At 38.1% G+C, this 22,239-nt stretch overlaps 1 protein-coding gene across 1 annotated transcript in view; it reads right to left on the reverse strand.

Moving 5' to 3' along the window:
- LCLAT1 (lysocardiolipin acyltransferase 1) overlaps nt 1-22,239 on the reverse strand; it is a 112,143-nt gene that overhangs the window by 55,021 nt on the left and 34,883 nt on the right. The window contains exons 3-5 of the mRNA XM_084202151.1: nt 19,047-19,215; nt 16,672-16,870; nt 4,147-4,293 (exon numbers count right to left, since the gene is read on the reverse strand). Of these exons, the coding sequence (XP_084058277.1) occupies nt 4,147-4,293; nt 16,672-16,870; nt 19,047-19,211 (511 nt within the window). The 5' untranslated portion in view covers nt 19,212-19,215. The remainder of the gene's footprint in view (nt 1-4,146; nt 4,294-16,671; nt 16,871-19,046; nt 19,216-22,239) is intronic.

Below are 22,239 nucleotides of genomic sequence, written 5' to 3' on the forward strand. Positions count from 1 at the left end.
AAAACAAAAAAAATCCTTTTTTTTTTTTTAGTAGTAGAATGGTATTTTTAGCTTGTGAGCTGAAATTTGATATTAAGTACTACCTTTTCCTTTAATTTCACTTGTGATAAAAATGCACTGATAAAAACATGCATGTTCTTCTATGACTTCAAGTACTCTCGAATTGTATTAGTGCCAGACAATGAAAGAGTAAATGAGTACTCCAAAAGTCTCTCAAATTGGATAAAAAATAAAATTCTCATTTACCTATTAGAGGTTTGCATAGAAATGATAAAGCTTTATTGGCTCACAGTTAACACTTTGAGAAAAAATGAAGCAATTTTTCTTACTTGTGCTACTTTCAACCTATTCCACGTTTGAGGAACCCCTTTCAGTGCTTCTGATCAATATTTTCTTCACACTACCAAAGCACATCACATTTACTAGCAAAGCTAAAAATCCAACTGCAGTTCATTGTTACCTTCTATCATCCACACCACATCATATCACTCCTGCTAAAATCTGAACTTCAGCAAGCTTTCCTATTTGATTTTTAGTTGTTCCTCAAGGAAAAAAGCTCTGTGCAATCACACTCTGTCCACCTGTTTGTTCCCCTTAACTTTTGAAGCTATTGCCCCCTGCAAACACAGTTTATCAGGGACAAGAGATTCAAAGATAACCCAGCCCAGCAGAAGCTTTAGAAAAACCTGGGTAAAGGCAAGCTTCTGAGAGTAGAGCTGTGAGTCAGGGAGAATGCAGGGCAGGCTCCATGGCTGTTGGTGTGCCAGGGCTCTCAGCACAGCATGCGGAGTCCCTCGGGTGAGAGACGGGCCGGGCAGGAGCTTTGGGAGGAGCTTTGGGCAGGAAAGGTCACACGGAAGGGAACGCACGGGAAAAGGAGCACTGGCGTGAAGAAAGGACCACGTACAGGGATGCACACACAAATCCAGAGGAAATGAGGCAGCACCAGGCACAGAGCAACACAGCAACTGGTTTTTTTATTCTGTTATTGCTTTCTGAAGAATTACTACAAACGATCTTGTAAGGAACACCAGTAAAAACAAAAGAACAGGCAATACGGTGGGTCGTATTCCAGCTTTCTGGAAGCATGAGACTCATGGTTGCTTGTTTTCTTCAGGGCTTCAGAAAGTCTGGCTACATGTTTACCTGCTGAGGGCTTCTTTTTAAGCAATTACAATAAAATACCTTTGAGCTTTAACCTTCAAGTACTCCAGAGTGAAAAGATGGCCAACCTATCAGAAATAAGTATACAATTATGTAATTATTACCTCAGCCCCTATACAATCCAGTCTGCAAATACAATGTTCAGGGTTCATGACATTACTATTTCTAAAATTTATTTCTGTAGCATCTTCCACAGCAAAGTACTTCACCACACTTATGTCAGGCAAAATATAAATACAGTCTTATTTTACATTTCTGGGAAATCTCACTCTCGAATACCTGAAAATATAATAAAGAGGAGTAAATCTATCATTGTCACACGGCCATTGAGAGGATAAAGAAATGACAGTAGCACAGAGCTGCACAGCAATTCTGCTATTCAGTGATGTAGAATGTTACGCTTCATTTTCAGCACCAGAGGAATTTTGTTTTCAGAAATAATTAGCAGTTTTACCATTTGGCCAGAAAACAAGTGTCACTGCCTCTATTTTTGCAAAATGTTCCCTACAATTCTGAGCAACTATTCAGAAAAAAAACAGTTTATTTCTTACTCTAAAGGATGGAACATGAGGTTGCAACAGGACCTAATATGTGAATAATGCAACAGTTTTCTGAAAATAATTTCTTCAAAATGGGACATATATTACCATTCTCATATGGCATACATTTACTGCTTGGTCAGGATTAGCTTCTCAAGAGATTTTTTCCTGTCTCCCATAGTATTTTAAAATATATATTAAGCAATATTTCCTGTGAAGACAATCAGAGAGGAAGAGCTATTTACTTCCAGTGGGAAAACCCCAGGGTTTTGTCCATCTCTATTCATCCTTTTTTGCACAAATGTAGTATCCAAGTGGCATTCAATACTTGATGGCAATTTAAGAGTGGTAATCACAGGACAGTTTAATATGTCAGGAGCCAGCACAGCAGTGCCCAATTGTCTTCCCTACCCATCACTCCATCCTTCCCATCATTCTGCTTCCTCCTGGACTGCTCACACCCACCTGTGGTGGCCTCAGTAGAACAATACAGTTAGTGCATCTCCACTGGGCTTTGTGAAGTTAAAGAGAACATGTTACACAGGTATAAAGAAGGGAAATCACAACAACAGAATTATCTTACCAAAGGAAAAAAAATTCTGTCAACAACCTGTGTTCAGAAATGCAATTACATTTTTTTTTAAATTAATTAAAAAAACTTGTTCCCATGAGTTTCTCAGTGGAGGGTATCAACAGCTTTTACCCAAGTTTAGCCTAAGTAATTTATATCAGTAACTGCAGCACAGAGACAACCCTGTGTTTTCTTAAGCAGCTTTACATTCAGGTGGGAGCATCCTCACCACTGTCTTTTGGACTCTGCAGCACAAATGTTAACACACTGTGGCTGTCTCAGTCCTCAGCCAAATCTTTTTTAAAGCCGCAGTACAAAGCTTCCTCAATTCTTTAAAAGTCTGCCGTCTCTCAGGAATATTAGATTCCTCTAGGGATTAGAAGGCATACAAAATTTATGGATAAATTCTAAACAATCCAATTCTTTCAGACATCTTGAGATGGAAACACCTGTTTAGAGAGTGTGAGTGCTCCAAGGAGGTGTCTCTTGACTCCATGAGTAAGATACAGATTGTACCTCATAATTTAGAGCTAGGAGGAAACAGTTCCTCACGAATTCAAAGAAAAAAAGTTGAAGTGAGATAATTTCATAGAATCTTGAAATGGTTTGGGTTGGAAGGGACCTTAAAGATCATCTCATTCCAACCCCTGGCCATGGGCACGGTGGGACACCTCCCACTATCCCAGGTTGCTCAGAGCCCCATCCAGCCTGGCCTTGAGCACTCCCAGGGATGGGGCAGCCACAGCCTCTCTGGGCACCCCATCCAAGTGCCTCACAATTTTTTTAGTGAAGAAAATTCCATCCTTCTTCCTAAATTTAGATACAAGATAACCAATTCAACAAGAGATGTCATGTGAAGAAGTCCAAGAATGTTCAATGAATTTATCCTCGTTAAGGAAGGCTGATCAAGCGATGATAATTCCCTACAGTGTGATAGCATCTGAATATTATACACATACCCATTTTAAGGATATTTGGAATATAGAAGGAAAAATAGCACCATATGCTAGTTATTTTTATACCATGTGTGCTACTTACTGACATGGCTTTGCAATAAAATATGATTTGAGAATATCTGCAATGAGAAGTATAGTAAAAATCTTTAAAATAAGCTAAAAGTTAAAAGCTTAATTGCAATTTGTTTACTATTTAAAGACAGTGCTTATCAAATCAGGCATCATGCTGGAGGCACAAACCACCACAGAACATTCATGCAATATTTTCTTCTATAGGCACTTGAGTTGTCTTCAACATTGATTAACAGCTTCCTAATGATGCCATATGATACCTGTACCAAGGTAGATATTTGATTAAAAATTAATAGTACAGGGTCAAACTTATTACATTTACTCCTATGATAACCTCAACATTTCTTCTACAGAGATATTTCCCTTACAGAGGCAGATACAGACTGCTTCCAGTGCTTACATGGCCTAAGGAACAAGTATCTCCATGTTCCCCTCTTAAAACATTAGGCAAGAAATCAAATAGAATCATTAGTCCTTTTCAATCCCTCTTTCATTGGTATGAAATGATTTTGTCACAGTAGTTCAGGAAATAGGAGCATTCAAGTGATATATTCCAGGTCTTGAAACCTGCTTTTGCTAATGCAGTGTATCTACAGTACTGACCAATAAAAAGCACTGTCAATCAGTAGATGCAATGAAAGTTATTTCAGGAAGACTGGCAAAGTCTCCCAGTGGAACTATGTTTGCGCCTCTCACATGAATCAGCACACTGTTTGATCATTTACTATCATTTCTACTACCCATGAGAACCAAGTCTTGTTCCTGCCTTGGTCTTTCTTAAACTCTTTCCATAAACAACAAAGAATTTCCAAGTTGAACATCCCCTGAGAAGATGACAGCCTACCTGTGAGATCAGTTCCCTCTGGAAAGATGAGGAGTTGCAGTGGCTCACGAATGTCACAGAAATAATCCAGCATTTTTTCGAAGTGACTCTTGTCATCCTCCCACTTTCTCTGAATGAAAACAAAGGCTGCAACCTGCATCGCCCAGCCTGAAGTTTAAAAAAAATACACCTTCAGCAAAATTTCACTCTGAAACTTCCACAGTGTCTGTTATTCTAAAGAATTTCACAAATTATGTTAGACCCAATCTGCTGCCCACCTGTCATCAACTCTGATTAAGAGCACTTGGTTACCTTATAGAAAGAGTTTTGGATTGGTAAAAAAAAGAATGCATAAATGCATTCAAAACTCAAAACTTGTATCAGACCAAGAATTGGGTAAATGCTGTCCTGAAACAAGGTTGTAGCAACATGCACCAGGACAACGGGAAATGGTTTTAAGTTGCATGAGGTTTAGACTGGATACTAGGAAAAAATTCTTCACCAAAAGTTCTGTCAACCTAGCCCTAGGAGCAAGCTACCAGAGAAGTGTTTGAGTCACCATCCCTGGGAGTATTTAAAAGCTGTGTAGATGTAGATGCCATGATTCTCTGAGGTAAAGTATTTAAAACCAGAAAGTATCTGTTCCTTTGAGGGCTTTATTACATATACCTCCTTATGATTTTCATTACTCACAGAAGAAAATACTTTCAGCTTTTCCTTGCATTTGATTATAGAATAAAAAATTATATATATATCTATTTGTTTGTATTAATACACATAAAGATTTGCAGCCTGCCATCAAACTGACAATATAAGGCAGTGAAGTAAGTGCAACTGCTGCTCAGCCTGCAGCTCAGGGATCCCACCCCATTATCTTCAGTATCTTCTTGGCTCTTTTTGGCACAAGTATATAGTGTACAGCATATCACATAATATTACAACTTTGTTAGCTCAGAGAGCAGGATAAAAATCAGGGCTTCAGCTCCACCACATGCCTGAGATGCTCCCTTCCTAAACAGGGCTCAGAAGAACATGACACTGCCTTGCCACCGTACTTGGTGAGCTTGTACCTCATCAGAAAACCTGCAGAGAGAGATCCTGAACATCAAAGAGAAAGCATCACAGCTGCCCATTCTCCTCTTTGCTCACCACCACTCTCAAAGCCTGTTTTTCCTTTGCTGGTGACTTACACCATGTTATTCTTGCCCTTCATTTCAGCTCCTCTTCACAGGATTCCTTTATATTCTGTTCATAGCAGTATCTCATGCTAGAAAACTACTTATTAAAGTCACTCATTTTTCCATCAACTTTGTAAGTCAGTCAGCCTGGACAATACATTAACCTGCTGCATTATCTCTTCTGTATTGGTTAGAAACATTAATTGTATTGTTAAAGATTTGTGATCTACAACATGGGCTAAATACTTCTAATTTTTAAATCAGATAAACAGATAGAACATGAATAACTAACAAGCTGTCTGCAACCTGTACCTAATGCATCTCAGATATCCAGATAATCAATATTTAGATAACTGAATACTAGAAATGGTTATATGACTTAAGGAAAGAAATGCCCAGAATGCAGTCTTAGTAAATCTTTTCGTATTTGCATACTATATTTGTGAAAAACCCTTTGTAAAGGAAGCTCAACTTTGACCATAACATTTTATGTGCATTTATGCACCTATCACATTCCCACATCTGCAGTATCAAGAAGTGGCATTACAGCTTTACTAACAGAGGCTATCCATGTTTAACAAATTGCTTGCATGAAAAAAATAAAGGTACATTTTACAGTAACTTCAAATTAACTGATGCAATTTAACTATGCTATCTTTTGGCATGTATTCATCTCCCACTGTTACAATACATGGCACAAAAATGGTGCCACACAAATATTTGAAATTGAACTAATCAGGGCTTCATTTCCACACTGGTGTTATATAAAGAGGACATCTTTTCACACCAAATGGTGCCCAAGCACTTGCTTCCTCTAGAAGACAGGTGGAGACTGCACAAAGCTGCATCAGGGGAAGTTCAGATTGGATGTTAGGAAAAGGTTCTTCACTTAAAGGGTGGTCCATCACCAGGGAAGTCATCACAGCATCTCACCTGGCAGAGTTCAAAGAGCACCTGACTGATGCTCCTGAGCATGGTTTGGCTTTAGGCAGTCCCCTGAGGAGCAGGGAGTCGGATTTGACGGCCCTTATGGGCCCCTTCCAACTTGGGATATTCCGTAATACTTCATCTGATATAAAATTCATAAAAATGGACAATGCAAAGGACAAAATCCCTCTGAGCAAAAACAGAGATGCCTTGAACCAAACCATTTACAACTGTAACAAGCAGATGCTCCATAGGACAGAGCAGAAAAATACACAGAGATTAGGAAAGTTCTGCTGTGGTTTCAGTGTCTTCCAAACGTTCTTAGCCCTCAGCCCAGACCTTTTGTATGTTTTATGTACATAGGATACTACACCAAAGTTAGTATATGGAAACCTGTACTGTGCAAAGCCATTTTATTGTGTGGTATCACACATCAGGCCTAAATTATTCAGTCCTTGTGCTCTCATTGCAGCATAGTCTGTAGGCTGAAAGAATGGAAGCAAAAAGCAAAATAAATGCTCACTTAAGGGAGCCTGCTGATACTTTCCCAGGTCAGCAGCTCCTTAGGGGTGATTTGGGTCTATAACAAAAGGAACATGGAAAAAGCTGCCAGAACCCATCATCCCTCCTACCCTTATTCATGCAGCACTGGGCTTTAAATTATATCAAAACTTGCACATAAACTCACTCTAGCTACCATTCTTCAACAGCACTGTGAACATCCAATTATAAACACCTTTAAATACCAATAAGAGATGCTGCTTGGGTGACTTGTACTTTAGCTGACTAAACTGCATAAAACAGAGGATAGAGTGCAGTAGTTTCCCATTCCTGCTCTAAGTGGTGGTGTTATATATGGGCTATGAATAATTAAACAGAAGCAGTAATGTAGTGACACTACAATGTCAGGGAGAAGGAGGGGGAAAGGAGTTGGGAGGCATCCAGTTTTTAAGATAAACAACAGGTTTGATTTTCTAACCTTTCCAATAAATAACATCCAGTGTTCTGGAAAAATGTGTCTGTCTTTTAAATGTATATCTAATTAGATAAAATAGTCCTGACTGTTCAAAAAAGAAGAGATTATCTAACAGATAGATGACTAAGAGTAAAGGACCCAAGTTTCCTCCTGACTTACCCCATTGGGTAAGTCAGGAGCACATTGGGCCAAGCTATTTTACCATCTATGACTGTGGAGAAATTTCCACATTTGCTCATGCTTCAAGGCCTCCAGGCAACAAAACTGTGAATTCCTGATTTCTATAAAGCCCTAGTTCATGCACGAGTGGGGACAGGGCCTGCTGTTCTTGTGTCTCACCACCCCACCAGTGTCAAGCAGGTAAGGAAACCCCACTTTTGCTTGCCTTTGAGCACAGCAAAAGCAACTTTTGCTTTGATTTCCATTCCAGTGTGTCTGCATCGTGCTGCTGCAGAAACAACATGTTACAAGTCCATGACATGATGTGAGAGCCAAATGGGAATGTGTGGGGAAACAGGAGGAATTCAGTAAGTCAATGGGCAGAATGAAAGGTTTTGCTAATCAGTAAGATTTATGAAAAAGCAGCAGAAGGCAGTCCCTTCTCATGTGCAGCCTACAGTAAGACTTGCTATTCAGTTCAGGTCAGCATATTGTTCAACAAAATTAAATAGATTTTGCTTTCTTTGCACAGCATTTCTGGTTGTCTAAAAGCTCCTGGACAACAGGAATTTTCCTAGCAAAGCAGCATTTACTTGACTGGGGAAAAATGGTTGCCTTTGGATTTGCAGATTCTTAAGAAATGATTGATGACAAAAAAACCAGCAGAGAAACAGCAAAGCTAATGAAACCATAACAATGCAGATCTATTTCTTTACTAAAATAATCTTCTTATCGGAGCCGACATTTTGGATGACTAACATCGCTTGGAAAGGCACACAAAAAGCATCACACTGCACAGCTCTTGCTCCAAATTGCCAAACAGCAGTGCAAAAACCTACCAGAGAGAATAGCTAGCCACATTGACCTTTAAATCAACATTTCAGAGCTGAAAAAATAAACAAGCAGCTTAAAATCTCTAGGAACACAGACACAGTAATGATATGTATCCTATTAGGATGTAATTCTGAGCAGAAAAAAAAAACCAAAAAAAAGTGCTTGCACAAAAAGAAAAGCCTGCTATTGAAATAGAGAGATGTGCTGTACATCAGAATTTCCTTACTGCCTTGGGGATAAAGCAAACTACAGCTTATCCAGGTCGAGAATTTGCAGCATTGTATTAAAAATGCTAGCTCCAAGTCTAAAGCTTTTTAAATTCTAAGACCCTGCACTTTTATTTTCCTCACCCCAAAATCCTTTAGAAGAAAACAACACTCAAAGCTGAAATTTCCTTTATGTGTTTTCATTGCAAAGGTAATTTGGAAGTAAGCATATACCAAACATGGATGTGACAATGAACAAAAGCAAGAAAGAGCTGAGCTGTGCCAAAAAAAAGTCTTTGTTTGGTTTTGTATCACAATTTTATCTACACAACCTCAGAAATTAGATATTCCCCAAAATGCCACATCTCAAAGAGGGATATTATGGTTGATATTGAAAGCAAACATACACCTACCTCAAGAAAATTATATCTACAGTATGTTACCTATAGCAATGTAACAGAACAACTAATAATACTAAATCCCCTGCAAAGAAATTCAATAAATGATTCAAAATTACAGAAACAAGTAGGAAGGTAAAAGGCCCAAGTATGGGGTTTGCTATTATATTCATTCATCCTCTCTCTTTTCTACAACTGGATTACTCACTGTTTCTTCATGGCACTATCTTGGTCAAAAATAAAAGCCTTATTCAGTGTGTCTGTATTCAACAGGGGTCTGGTCCTGATCAGGGCTTTTGAGGCATCAGGGAAGCAGACATCCAGGCTTAATAAGGGAAATCACTCAGAAGCTCATGATCCCACTGTACACAAATAACCAGGCTCATTAACAGTTTGTTACTCCAAGTGTTTTGCTGCATAAAATTACCACAAGGCAACAAGTATGCAGTTGTGAATGTCCCCTGTTTCAGAGATCTGTGGGTACTGAAAAGATGCTGGCTCACAGAAAATCACAGAGGAAGCCAGGGTGTAAAGTCACTGTGCATATACAGCATTGAGTTTTAATCAGTATAGACTCATAAGCACATTTCTGCAAATTCAATTAGAATTGGGCATTTTGCTGTTGTTCTTATTTCCTACGTAGTTTTATGTCTAAAAGCCCAAAGCAAATAATTTATTTTTTTATATATATTTTACGTAATGGTTTGAGAGCAGAAACTAGAAAAATAAAGAAAAAAATGTTTCTTGAAACAATCTTGTAAAGTACAATCTCTGCTCCTGGCAAGTTTTTTTTTAACCATGCTCATTTCCAATAATTTAGTTAATATGAGTATAATGAATTGAATGATTACTATCTGATTGGGTGAATTCTTTAAGCAGATTACAAGATTAACTAAGAGATAAAATTCACAAATACAAATTCACAGTAGTGCTCTTGGTTTTATAGTGAATCATCTGATTCAGTCTATTTGTTAATTTGATCCAATCTGTGAGGTGTTCATTTAAAAACCACCATGCTTTTTCTATTGCCTTGCACTAACAGATTCTGAACATTTGTTTAAAACTTATTTTTATGGTCATGTCCATCTTATGTTCAGATTATATATACATACATACATACATACATACATACATACATACATACATACATACATACATACATATCCCTATGTAGTCTACCATCCATTCTACAGAATATCATGTCCTTCAATTTATGTGAAGCCTAACGAAATTCTTTTTTACCTACTAAAACAATTAACAAACAACAATGTTAAAACCACAGATTTTCCAGCTAACTGGAAAAAACAAAAATATTCTGGTCTTGCTCTGATTAGTTAGTTTTATCTTTGACTTCCCCATAGTTCTCATGCTTTTATTTCAGTACCAAATTATTCCAAATTTTATGTTCATTTAAGTCACCTTCAAGTCTTAATGCTGTCTTTATTTCCTTTGCTCTACTTCATTCTCTTGAAGAAGAATATAGGATGTGCCAGTACAAACTCCTGCTTTAGCTTACTATTTACTGAGAAGACAATTAGAAACTTTTTCAAACAAGGTTTGCAGCACAAGATTTCCTTGTCAGGGCAAGAACAATGCTGCAAACAAGCTAGTCAGATATAGTGGCCTATGTCTCACCTGTGAAAATATAACTGTGGAATCTTCTATAAAGAATATTCCATTGAAGAATTGGTATCTCTCAGCCAAGGAACAAACACAGAGCATGTGAAAGCATGTGGAAAGACTCATTACAGGAGCAGCAAGATATGTTTGCATATAAAGCACCCAGAGCTATACCACCTTCTTGGAAAGTATTCTTTCAATATTCAGTGCCTTAATCGTGGTTCAGAAGGATATTATTTGAATGCTTCATATTCAAAAATTCGTTTCATTTCCTAAATTATGCCATTTTTATAGAATATGGTCAATTAGATGATTAACTCTACCATTATATTAGTGCTACTTACAAAATGCTATAAATGGCATTACGGACTATTAAACCTCTCTGGTTACAGTACGCATCTTAAATTTTATTTTGAATTTTATTTCATTTGATGCACTGTGTAAAATCAGAATAACATAACAGAACATCACTCAAAAGCAAAGGAAACTAAAGCAAAGGCTCTGGGATGGCTGGAAAGTAGCTTTTTCTGATGCATTTTAAAAATACATCAATACAGTGAAACAGCACATGAAAACCTAAGTGTTAAAAAAGATGAGTCGTGCCCAATACGTATCTGAAGAAAAGCTCTACGTCACTCCAAAGTCTCCAAAGACATGCAGAAAACAACCTCCAGTTGTGAGACTGTGAGGAAGAACAAGCAGGCTCTACCAAACAGTGTGAGACTCTCCCACGGATGTGTCATCTGAACTGCCAGTCAGGAATTGGGAGAGATTCTACAACAAAAAACATCTTCCAAAGTCCTGCATCCTCTTCTTCAGATGCTTCATCTCCTCCATGGGGGACCATGAGAGGAGCCCAGCCTGAAGAGCTGAGCTGTACAGATGCTGCATAACCCACTGGTAACAGCAAAGGAATGCAAGTCAGGAAAACATGCCAACCTAATACTGCTCTGTTTTGTTCTGCGAGCTTGGACAAAATAACCCCTCCCTCCACCACTTATTGTTTGCAAAATGGGGAGAATGAAAGAAGTTCGCATCTGATCTCACACTTTTGATGTGCCTTTTGGAGAGGAAAAGGGGTAGAGAACAAATTGAGTCCTTATTATATAGAAAGGATAAGGAAAGTTTAATGGAACACAGGCCAGTTGGCTTTGGTTGTGGGATTTTTTTTTCCCTGACAGCGGTGGGAGAAACCTATTATGCTTTTCCTGGATGAGACAAGCTGGGAAACAGGCCCCTAAGCTTTTCTTCCCTACAAAAGGAAAAAAAAACATATAAGGTTACAGCCAACTTAAGCTGCATTTCTGCTGCAAATAATCCTTCATTCACACTTAAAACTTCTTCAAGAGAGTCTTCACCAGGAATAGCTGGTAGAATAACAATTCTGCTTGCCATTAGAGAGCATGCTTTTCTACTTTCAAAATCACGTAGGTTAACAACTCTATGGTAATTAAGTCTGGCAGCTCATAACTTAATTGCTAGAAGCTGCAGCTCCTCAAAACTCTCAGCCTAGTTTAATGTAAGATACTTGACCCAGGAACTATACTAGAAAGTTCAGCAGGTTACAGTTTAAATTTTTTTAAATTATATGCTCTATTGGTAAGAATTTTGATGTAAATCCAGCTATAGATTTGCTTTTGCCTAAGCAAAGAAGCTTTATGCTGAAGCATTTCCATCCCTACCTATGGAAGTAGCTGTGGCAGCACAAGCATTTCCATGCCAATACAAATGTGTACAGATCCTCTACAGTGCACTGCTTTAGCAATACTCCAATTGAGTTAAGTGTTAAAATTTTCTAGGCTTAGTGACAACAATATTTTACTTCTTGGTAGCTGATCCATCATAGCTGTCGGTGTGTATGCTCTTAGCCTGTGGCAAAGGCAGGATAATTTGAGTTGTTTTGCCCTGCTTCATTGAAAAACAAGATGACTCAAATTACTTTGAGCTTGCTTCAGGCGAGGCTCGCACACTTGGACAGCTATAATGGATCAACTGACGTGTAGTAGAAGATTGGTGGGGCTGAGCCCAGTGCTGAAATAGAGCAAACGTCCTTTTTTTTCCCCCCTGGCATTTAACTTGAGCCTTTGTGAGCTCCAACATGTGAGTGAACAGATGAGTGAAAAACAACAGCTAAAAGGCTCCAACATCTTGCAGTCTTCTCTGAGAGCAATGTTAGCCACAGAATAACTTGAATCCAGAGATGAAGATCTGGACACATTTACTCAGTTATCTCTGCTCCTAAATACTCCAGGCTTGTCAGCTTTGCTTATTCTCCTCTTTTTTCTTTGTCATCTTGCCCTTTCCTTACCTGTTCCTGTCCAGTCTGCTTCAACTTTAATTCCCTCCTTTAGCAGCCTTAGTGAGTCTTTTCAAAACAGGGAGGTCTTCAAGACACGTCCATTAACGGTGCCTGCAACACCTGCATACTTTACATTTGTACACTGAATTATGATGATATTTATCTTTTCCATCTGCATGAAGCAAAACTAGAATTAACATTATCCCATGTGGCAGCCATGCTCTGACATTAGTCCCTCTCTGGTTACCCTCTCTCACTTTTCCATATATTTATCTGATAGCACTCAAATTAACCCCAAATTTCAATTTATTTTTCACATACATGTTGAGGCACATTTAACCATTAAAATTCAAATATTACTGTAAACTCATCCAATACGACCAAATTGTCCATCATTAAAACACATACCTATTTCCAGTGAAGTCTTACTGGTTATCACAAGAAGACTTCCACAAATGAATGTGGAAATTCCACAAATGTTCAGAAAAAAATTTAAACCATCTCCTAGACATTATCTGGTCATCCCACACTACCCTGTATGTTCCTTGGTACCTACTGGAACGGTACTTGTTTCATAGCACATTCTGAACATGACTGCACCATAATCCGTATCACTTCCCAAACTACTCCTAATTAAATGAGAATAGCTGAGAATATTAATTGCTCCTATCTATTACAATTACTGAGAAGTCCTGTCATGTCAGACCATGCAGGAAACTGTCAATGCCATTAGAAATTCTCCTTGAAAACTGATACTGCAGAATGTGTCAGTAGCTTCTGATGATGTCAGATGAGAAACTGCAGCAACAGCCAAGAGCAGAGTAGTGCTCCCTGGAGACACCAGCTTTGGCAAGATGTACTGAAATGCTGCAAGAATGTTTCTGAAATTGAGATTACTGAAACGTAATATCTCTTTTTGAAAACTTTACTGCACACAATTCATCAAGCCAAAGCTACAGTTCCAGGAAGAAAGGACCATCTGTTTTTCTTTGGACTTCTTTTTTTAAACCTCACCTTTAATCAATTTTAAAGTTTTTTCATACACTGGAATGCAAAGAATTAATAACTTAAGAACTATATAAATGACTCAATGTGTCTCCTTGAAATAGTGAATCCTCTAATTTTAATTATAATTAACTAGAAAATAACAGCCTACTTGTAATACAGACTCATTAAATCTGATACCTTTACACTTTTAACCTACAAAGGGGGCCAGAAGAACTCTGGATCTATTTCCATTCCCAGCTTTGCCTTTCACCTATCATATATGCCACTGGAAAGAGCATAATCTCTCACAGACCTATTTTTACACCCAAATGGGAAATTACTTATGACAACAGAAGTGCTATGCTGAATACAGCAAGGCTTTCAGAAACATGGATATGGAAGGTTTGCATTACAAGCCTTATCTTAAACATAATTTTAAATTTAATGCTTGTTAAAAAAAATTAAAAGCCTTTGAAAAATCACAAAAAATTGCACAGAAAGAAATATGGTATAGTCACTCAAATATTTCTGAAACTCAGAGCATGATTAGCACGAGGTTAAGATTTATTAGAAGATGCGTTTTGCCAGTGTATCAAACTTCCCTAACCCTATACATCTGACTGTGTACAACTAACTCATATAAATAAATGAAAAGATAAATGTGAAAAACATGATGAAAATAGCTCATTGAATTATCACAAATATCATATCTTAAATGATCAACATCTAAAGTATCAATTACAGATGCAGTGCATTGAAATTGTCTGATAGATTTCCAAGTGATCTTCTGACTTTTACAAGCTCATAAAATAAAACACTTAGTTAAAAACCACAGGACACAACTTAAAAACAAGCCAAAAACCTGAATAAACACTTACTAAGGGTCTATCATATAACACAGCATGGCTGAGAGCAGTAAGTGGGAGAAATTCTGCTGTCACTGATGAGATTTATTGTTCTCCTCTTTAGACACCATTCTCTGCAGTGATCCTGCCCCAACAAACTTCATACAGATTCATCTTTTTCCATCAGTCTTCATTTAATCCAAGAGTCACACTTTCTAACAATCCCCTAATTACATAGATAGCAGAATACTTTATTTTTGAAAGAAAATGCTGCCCAAAGCACAGCCTGACTGAACACAGAGACATGCATTTTTAAGGCCTCTTTTTTAGATACACTAAGATAAAACAGAAGCTTATCTTTCAGAATTTCAGGACATCAAATCATGGCTTCAGTGAAGGATGCAGTTTAGCTGAACTCCCCTTCCGTGCTTAATAACCCAACATCAACAGTTTACTGAAAAATAAGCTATAATTCACAAAATTGCAACCAAAGTCCTCAAAGCCTGTGTATTGTGGAGAATTCTTGGGGATCTGGCATAAAAATAGTTGTTTATAACGCTACAGACCCAAGTGTCAGCTCTACCACCAGAGATTGTTATCCTGCAATGGAAACAACAGGAGCAAATATTTGCATGTATGACCTCTACATCAAAAAGTGGAGGATGAGCCCAGAATTTTGTTAGTGGCTTAGGCTGCTATATCAGAACAAAGATGGTATCATGGTCTGCTAAGACTGACCTGAGCCCACTGATCAAATCTATTAGATGTGCTCAGTTTATGCAGAAAATTGAGAATTGAATTTTTTAAAATTAAAAAAAACCAAAACCAAACCAAAACAGTCTCTAAATGACTCCTAACATCCTTTCAAGAACTTCATTTTACCAAGCATAGCTTAGCATCCAAGCTCCTGGAGCTGACCTTCCAATTTTATTAATGGCATTAATAAGCACAAATACAAATGGTCTTTTTAATAACAAGACATATGTTACTTTTGAAGACAGAAATCTATCAATCTTCCCCAGGATACTCCTGACATCATCTTCCATCACTGCTATAAAAAGTTGCATAGACAGCTGATTCTAAGATTTCAAAACATTTCTGCTGTATAATGAAGATATCTAATATGCATTTCCTCATTTCCTGTCATGTTAAAAGAGATTTTTCTCTTGTCAAATAAAATTGACTTTAATATGTGGCTGTTAGAGAAATAAAAGCACATTACCCTGTTGCTGCTGTTACTTAAAGAGCACTGAATGCAACACAATGCAACAGTGAATGCAATCCAATGCAACAGTAGGAGAGCTCCTCAGGATGGAATCTTGCCAAAATTATCTGTTCAGATAAATGGCCTGACAAAAGGCAGCCATAAATAAGGTTACTCTTTCGACATCATAAAGTTGACGCATATCCTGCCCAAGCTAGTTTTGTATAAAACAGCAAATAAATCTAAGAGATAAATAAAATGCAGAGATGCTTTTATTTCAGATAAGTCTGCCTATTTATTCAGAAACCATTTGTGCAACAATTTTTGGACTATCTGAAACAATTTCTCTGAATACGTGCAACTCAGATCTCTTTCCAGCCTACATCACTATAAATCCTGATGATTTCATATCCTGCACAGAATATTTTGCATAGCCAAGTTCAGTTTAAAATCAGTTATTAAAATGAACCATTAACTTTGCAATTGCCTACAGAGCATTTTTTTTAATCTTCACAATAGTTTACATTGGATAATGAATAAAGAAGCTTGATTAGAGCATTTGCAATGTGGGGTGAAATAGCACCCAAACCACAATGCTGAAAGAGACTTTGAAAAAACTTTAAATCATTTTTCATCATCCTGAGAAATGCTTTTGGTATGTAAAGCAGAAATATATTTACCTACAAGCAACAGCAGCACACGTAGTATCTTTAAAAAGAAATGCTTAGGCATTTAGTCCAGGTGTCCTCTGGAGATTTATGGTTTAATCACTCCACATGCCACATATTTTACACAAGGGCTTTTTTTAAATACTGAAACAGAATTTAAACCTATGTCATTTAGCAGGTTATGAACTGTGCTGGACATAATTGAAACATACTTTCCTTTCAAATGAAAGGGTTTAGTGACATACCAAATCCCGGAATGCTTTTGAGACTGGATTTGAGACAGATTTTCTCAAGTCTGAGGTAGCTGTATCGCAGCAGGCAGTTCCACAGGAACATCCAGTCCATTCGTGTGCGATGGTTCATGATAATGACACTCCTTTCTCCAGGAACAAATCCATCTCCAGTGACAACCACCTTGGCACCACACACCATTTCCAGCAAGGCCTAGAAATAGTATCTCAGTATTATGGCTTTACTCCCAGAAGAAAAAAGCATCACCCCATTAGCCAGAAAAATTAATTTGAATTATATAATTTCACTTATTCGCTCACATTACAACTGGTAAACAATGATGCAGCCAGCTAATAAAGCAGCCCGCTTTTCTCCATTAATAGCTGTTCAATGGAAGAGGAAGCAACAATTAAGCAGCACTTCTTAAAAAGCACTCTATTCCCATCACTGCATTAAACTTACCTTTCCCTGGTTTTCCAGGAATACTATCATGTAGGAACATAAGTGACTCAGTATGGATTAGAACTTGGTAAATAATCTAAGGAGAGATTGGCTGCACAAACATCTATTGCCCTTAAGGTCAGGGTCACTGGCAGCACACTGTCCAACCCAGTCAGCACAGAAAAAGAAACCAGCAAAACACCATAAGAAAATGGCCTTCAAATTACCTCCCTGCCCTCTTTTCCTCATTCTTTCTCCAAAAAAAACCAAACCAAAATAAAAAACCACCCAAAAACCCACCAAAAACCACAAAAGAACAAACACAAGGGATTTAAACAGAGCTCTAGAAAGTAAAACAACTTCTGTTCATGTTTCTGCCAGCTCTGTGTGTGCCTGATATAAGCCAAACTAAACTGAAACAGTTCAGACCCACCTCACTGTCCCATCCTGCTGACTCCTAGAAAGGAAGTAAAATGTGATAGCAGAGTGAGGAAGGTGAAAATTTCTTACATCACAGAGGTCAGGGTCAGAGTTTCCCTGCTGGAGTCCAACTGGCACAAGAGCACTTTATTGTTTGGAGACACAAACCAAGAACCTGCTTCGCCTGACTAAGAATGCAGTGGGTGCAAGGACAGAAACCTAAGGCAGACAAGGTCTGAGCCTCAAAATGGTTGGATGCAAAATCTGCTTGACACTCCTTTCCTGAACCTAAATCCCCAAGATTCTCAGAAGACAGAATCCTTTTCATGAAGATATTAAAATTATTTTGGTCTAGCTCTAGTGTGGGCTAAAAATCAAACTTCTAGACTGAAAAAGTTATCACAAACTAGTTTTAATAACTCAGAATTATAAAGCCCAGGCAACTAATCCAAGAAAAGATTGGTATTAGATTTTGGAGAGTTTGAAATTATAAACAAATTTGAAGACAAGCAGAGAAGGAGTTATTTTGTAACAGTATCAGTACCCAGTTAAATTTCATCATGACAAGAAATAACAATCTATTTCCTTTACTGTTGATTACATCAGCCCTCCTAACTTCGCTGCATTTAATAATGATAAAAACGACAAAAGTTTTAGAATAAGAAACAGCTGAGGCCCCTTTAAAACACACAAGGCAGAAACAGCAAAAGCAGAAACTATTTGATCTACAATAAGGATAGAACTTCCTTTATGGCACAAGATACATATTCTGCATACCAATATGGCATTTCACTTCAGAAAAAGTTAAACAAATCTCTAATGGCCTAGAGGAACAACATTCCCTGGGTTTTAGAGAACGGAAGAAGAGACAGATCCTATTCACATTGCCTTTCCTTTGGAACAATTCAGGGAAGAGCTTTGTTATTGATTTCCAGATTCATATAGCTGTAAAGCTGCTGATACGTGAGGAATACATCCTTTCTAGGGGGAGCTCTTCTTTTTCACCTGAAAACATTTATCTCTAATTCAACTACAAGGGCTAAATTCTACAAGGATTAAGTAACAGAATGGTGAAGGATGACAACAATGTACCAGGCAATGGATAATTTTCCTAATATAACACTTGGGGCACAGTTCAAAGAAAGAGTTTACAAGACAACTCATTAAGGATGTTAACAGTTTAAAAAAATCTTTCTCCTGTTTGTTAAAGTTTCACCTACTCTTCTCTGCATCTGACTGACACTGGATGAAGATGTCAAAAAAAGACTTTTTCAAGCATAAAATGAACGCACAACTTTAGCTGATATATAAATTAAACTGCGAAAGAAGAGGGAGACTGTAAACAGGCACACAGTTTACAACACTGAGCTAAACCCAAAGTCTCCACAGATAGTTGGTGCGTAAGGGCCTGTTTAGACAGAAGCATAAACAGCTTAAAAAACCCTAAAATAAAATCCACAGTGTTAGTGAGCATGGCAAATTGTGGGATTATGGACAATTGCCCAGACCTGGATTATGTGCCACTTACCACAGGGAGTGTGAGCCAAGTGGCCACAATGCAGTCGGTGATCCAGCGGTACCAGGCAGGAGAGATAAACATCAAAGGCAGAAAAGGGCCCAGCATGAATATACTTCCAAAGAAACTTCCCAAGAATAGTGCAAGTGCAAAGTACATCCCCTTCCATGACACCATGGCTCTGAAAAACAGGGTTGGCATTACGTTAGACAGAGACAAACTGAAAGAAAATATGTAATTCTTCAAGTCCACAAGCCGGGTCTGAGGTAATATTCCTCCTTTTTTCCACAGCTAACAACACAGGACAACAGTAAACACCACCAAAATGTTCTTCTTCCCCAGCAGCAGTAATAGAAGGACTTTATAAACACAGTGATTTGTCAGGTGAATTGGGATATTAAAGGGGCCATAAAAGTATCAGCTACATCATAATTTCCTCCCATTACTACAATATGTAGCTCCACTCAAAACCTTCAGCAAGCTATTTTTATTATCCAAAGGTACAAAAGGGCTATTAAGAGAACACCAGTGACATTAAACTTTTTGGCCATTATCTTTGTCTGTGGTGAAATACTAATGTTACCATTTTCTAAAGACAGGAAATTTTGCTCTTCTATTTCTCCATCCCATTTCTTCTCACTAAACACAGCATTGCAGAAACTCATCTTCCCCATCTTTGTGTGACCTCCCTCACAAACCACTCAAACCTGGCAAGGCTGACCAGCCCTCTCAAACATCAGTTCCCTTTTCATCCCAACAAGGCAGGCAAGCAGTGGCTGAACCCTCCCAACCATCCTAGCTTAGAGAACTCATCACTTTTTGAAGTCTGCTGTACTTCAACTGCCCTTATCAGTTATTTTCCAACTTGCTGCACCAAAAAGCCAATAGCCTGTGTTTTTTAAGGCATAGTCTAGACTTGAAATATTTCAGTGTCTCTGCTATCAGCTACACTGTCTTATTATAAATTGAAATGTACAGTACACTGAGCTTCTTAGTGCATTATGGCAGAACACTCCAAGCATTTGTAATAGCTACAAGCTTTCACAATTTAGCAACTACTACCAGCAATGACAAAGCAAATGTGGAAATATCAATTCTCTAAATTAGGGCCTAAAAATAGACTGTTTTAATCTATTTAGGACTCAGCCAATTGTTTATAAAACCAAAGGTTAAGCAGAAGTCACTTTTTAGTCACTTTACTGAATTCTTTTTTTTGACAGGCTATTTTAGAAATTTTAAGAGCTCAGATAGACAGGACTTCAGGACAAGAAAAACAGGAAGCTGGTGGGTTTAATTTTAAAATGAGCAATGGAAAAGCAATCCATTAAGCCTTGTGTATGGTAACGTACATGATTTATCTCAAGCATGTTTTGTACAATGTCCATAGCAATGATGTTTGCATAGCAAAGTATTTGACAGTCAAGAAATGGCAACACTAGGGTTGCTAGCAGATGAAATTTGCTTCTGCTACTTCATCTTGACAAATAACAAGAAAGTAGCTCTACTCTTGAGATACTTCTAGGTTTAAACAATTGCCTACACTGTATGGTATTTGGAGAAAGGCTGAGACAAGAGGCCATGCAAATTTTTAATGCAAGAAGGATATAGGAAGCTGTATTTAACTCTGCTTCTGCAGCATAGTAAAACAAGCAACACTAAGTACAAATGTTTGCTGATCACTGTATTGGAAATGGAATTTGAATTCAAACAAATACATAATATTTATATCCTGGAGTACAGAGCTCTCTCTTTTCTGCCAAAACCAGGACCTAAATAATCACATCTGCACATATGCATGCACTAAGTAGGATCAATTCTGACACATTAAGGGATCCTTGAGCAGTAAGGCTCTGGAGGAAATTTTCTTTGTGTTAGGACTTTTTTCTATTTGTTATTGCAAACCTTTGTGGGGGAAGTCCACAATAAAGGCAGAAGAGGACCAAAAAAACCCAAAACAAAAAACCCAGAAAAAAGCAGGAACCAACAGAAAGGGGGGGTGGGGGGGAATTATTAGTTGCAGCAAGACCAGAAGAAAAAGCCTTCTCTTGACATCAAGATTTGAGAGCTACTGCAAAAGGCAGCAGACGGAATTAAAATTCTATGTGCTTGATCTGAACAGGCATTTTTTGAGTAACAAATCTATCTAAACAACTGGAAACAGCTTTAAGGCAGGTAAAACCTACTACCAGACACAGAACAGGAGTTTGCTAGGCTTTAGCCAGCTGCTCTGGTCCTCTGTGAGGCTCTCAGAGCCATCAGTCAGACGCAGTGACATTTGCCAGGCAGATACTGCGGCTCCAAAAGGCTGCCAGGCCAGACAACAGGGACGGAGGACATGCTCCAGTTCCAAACACCTGACTGCTGCACACAGGTACCCCCAGAGCTAATGAGAGGAGACACTGCTCTGTCATCCTTCTAGACTCTTAGAAAAGCAATGTGGGTCACTTCTTTAGGGGCTGTCTTTTTTACAGTTTACACTGGTCCTTCCCTCAAATTGTTAAACACAACCAAAGATTTAAGGGGAAAAAAAACCCAACTTGTATTTTCTGTGAAAGACTGCCTCATAAACACTTTTTTGTTTGTTTGTTTTAGATGAAAGTATCTGAGCTATGGAAAAGACCTGAGGAAGTTCTGAATTTCCCCTTCTTCAACCAGCACCAAGCAGTACTTTCTTCTACATTCCAGTGCATACACTCTAAGTTACAGTTCATCCCAGTGGGTTAAACACTGTGCTGTTTATTTCTAGACACTAAAGAGACCACGTGTGTTTTCTATTGATGCCATTTATCACTCTTGAAGCCACATTTTTAGTGTGACAAATACCCCATTTTGCTTATTGCTTCTATATAACACATTATATATCTTTACACATGCATTTATCTAGAGTAACAGACAGACTTGGACTTTGTCTCTGAATTACCTCCACCACAATGAAAAAGAGAAAGGGAGAAAGTTTCAGCAGATCCAACTGGAAGTGCAGTGCACAAGTTTGTAAGGGTTGAGACTGTAGGGCTGGCACACAGCTGGAACAGGCCAGGCTCTGCAAAACCAGGCTGTTGTACCCAGTTTACCATTCTGCACACCTACCACCAAGGACAGGAGGGAACTGAGTATTTTCATCCTTTTGCACTCCTCAGCCCTCAAATACCTACCTTAGAAACAAACTGTCTCTAAGATATGTCAGCCATCACAAATCTAACACCTG

The sequence above is a fragment of the Fringilla coelebs genome (assembly GCF_963513975.1).
Source record: "Fringilla coelebs genome assembly, chromosome: 3".
In the NCBI taxonomy this organism is placed as follows: Eukaryota; Metazoa; Chordata; class Aves; order Passeriformes; family Fringillidae; genus Fringilla; species Fringilla coelebs.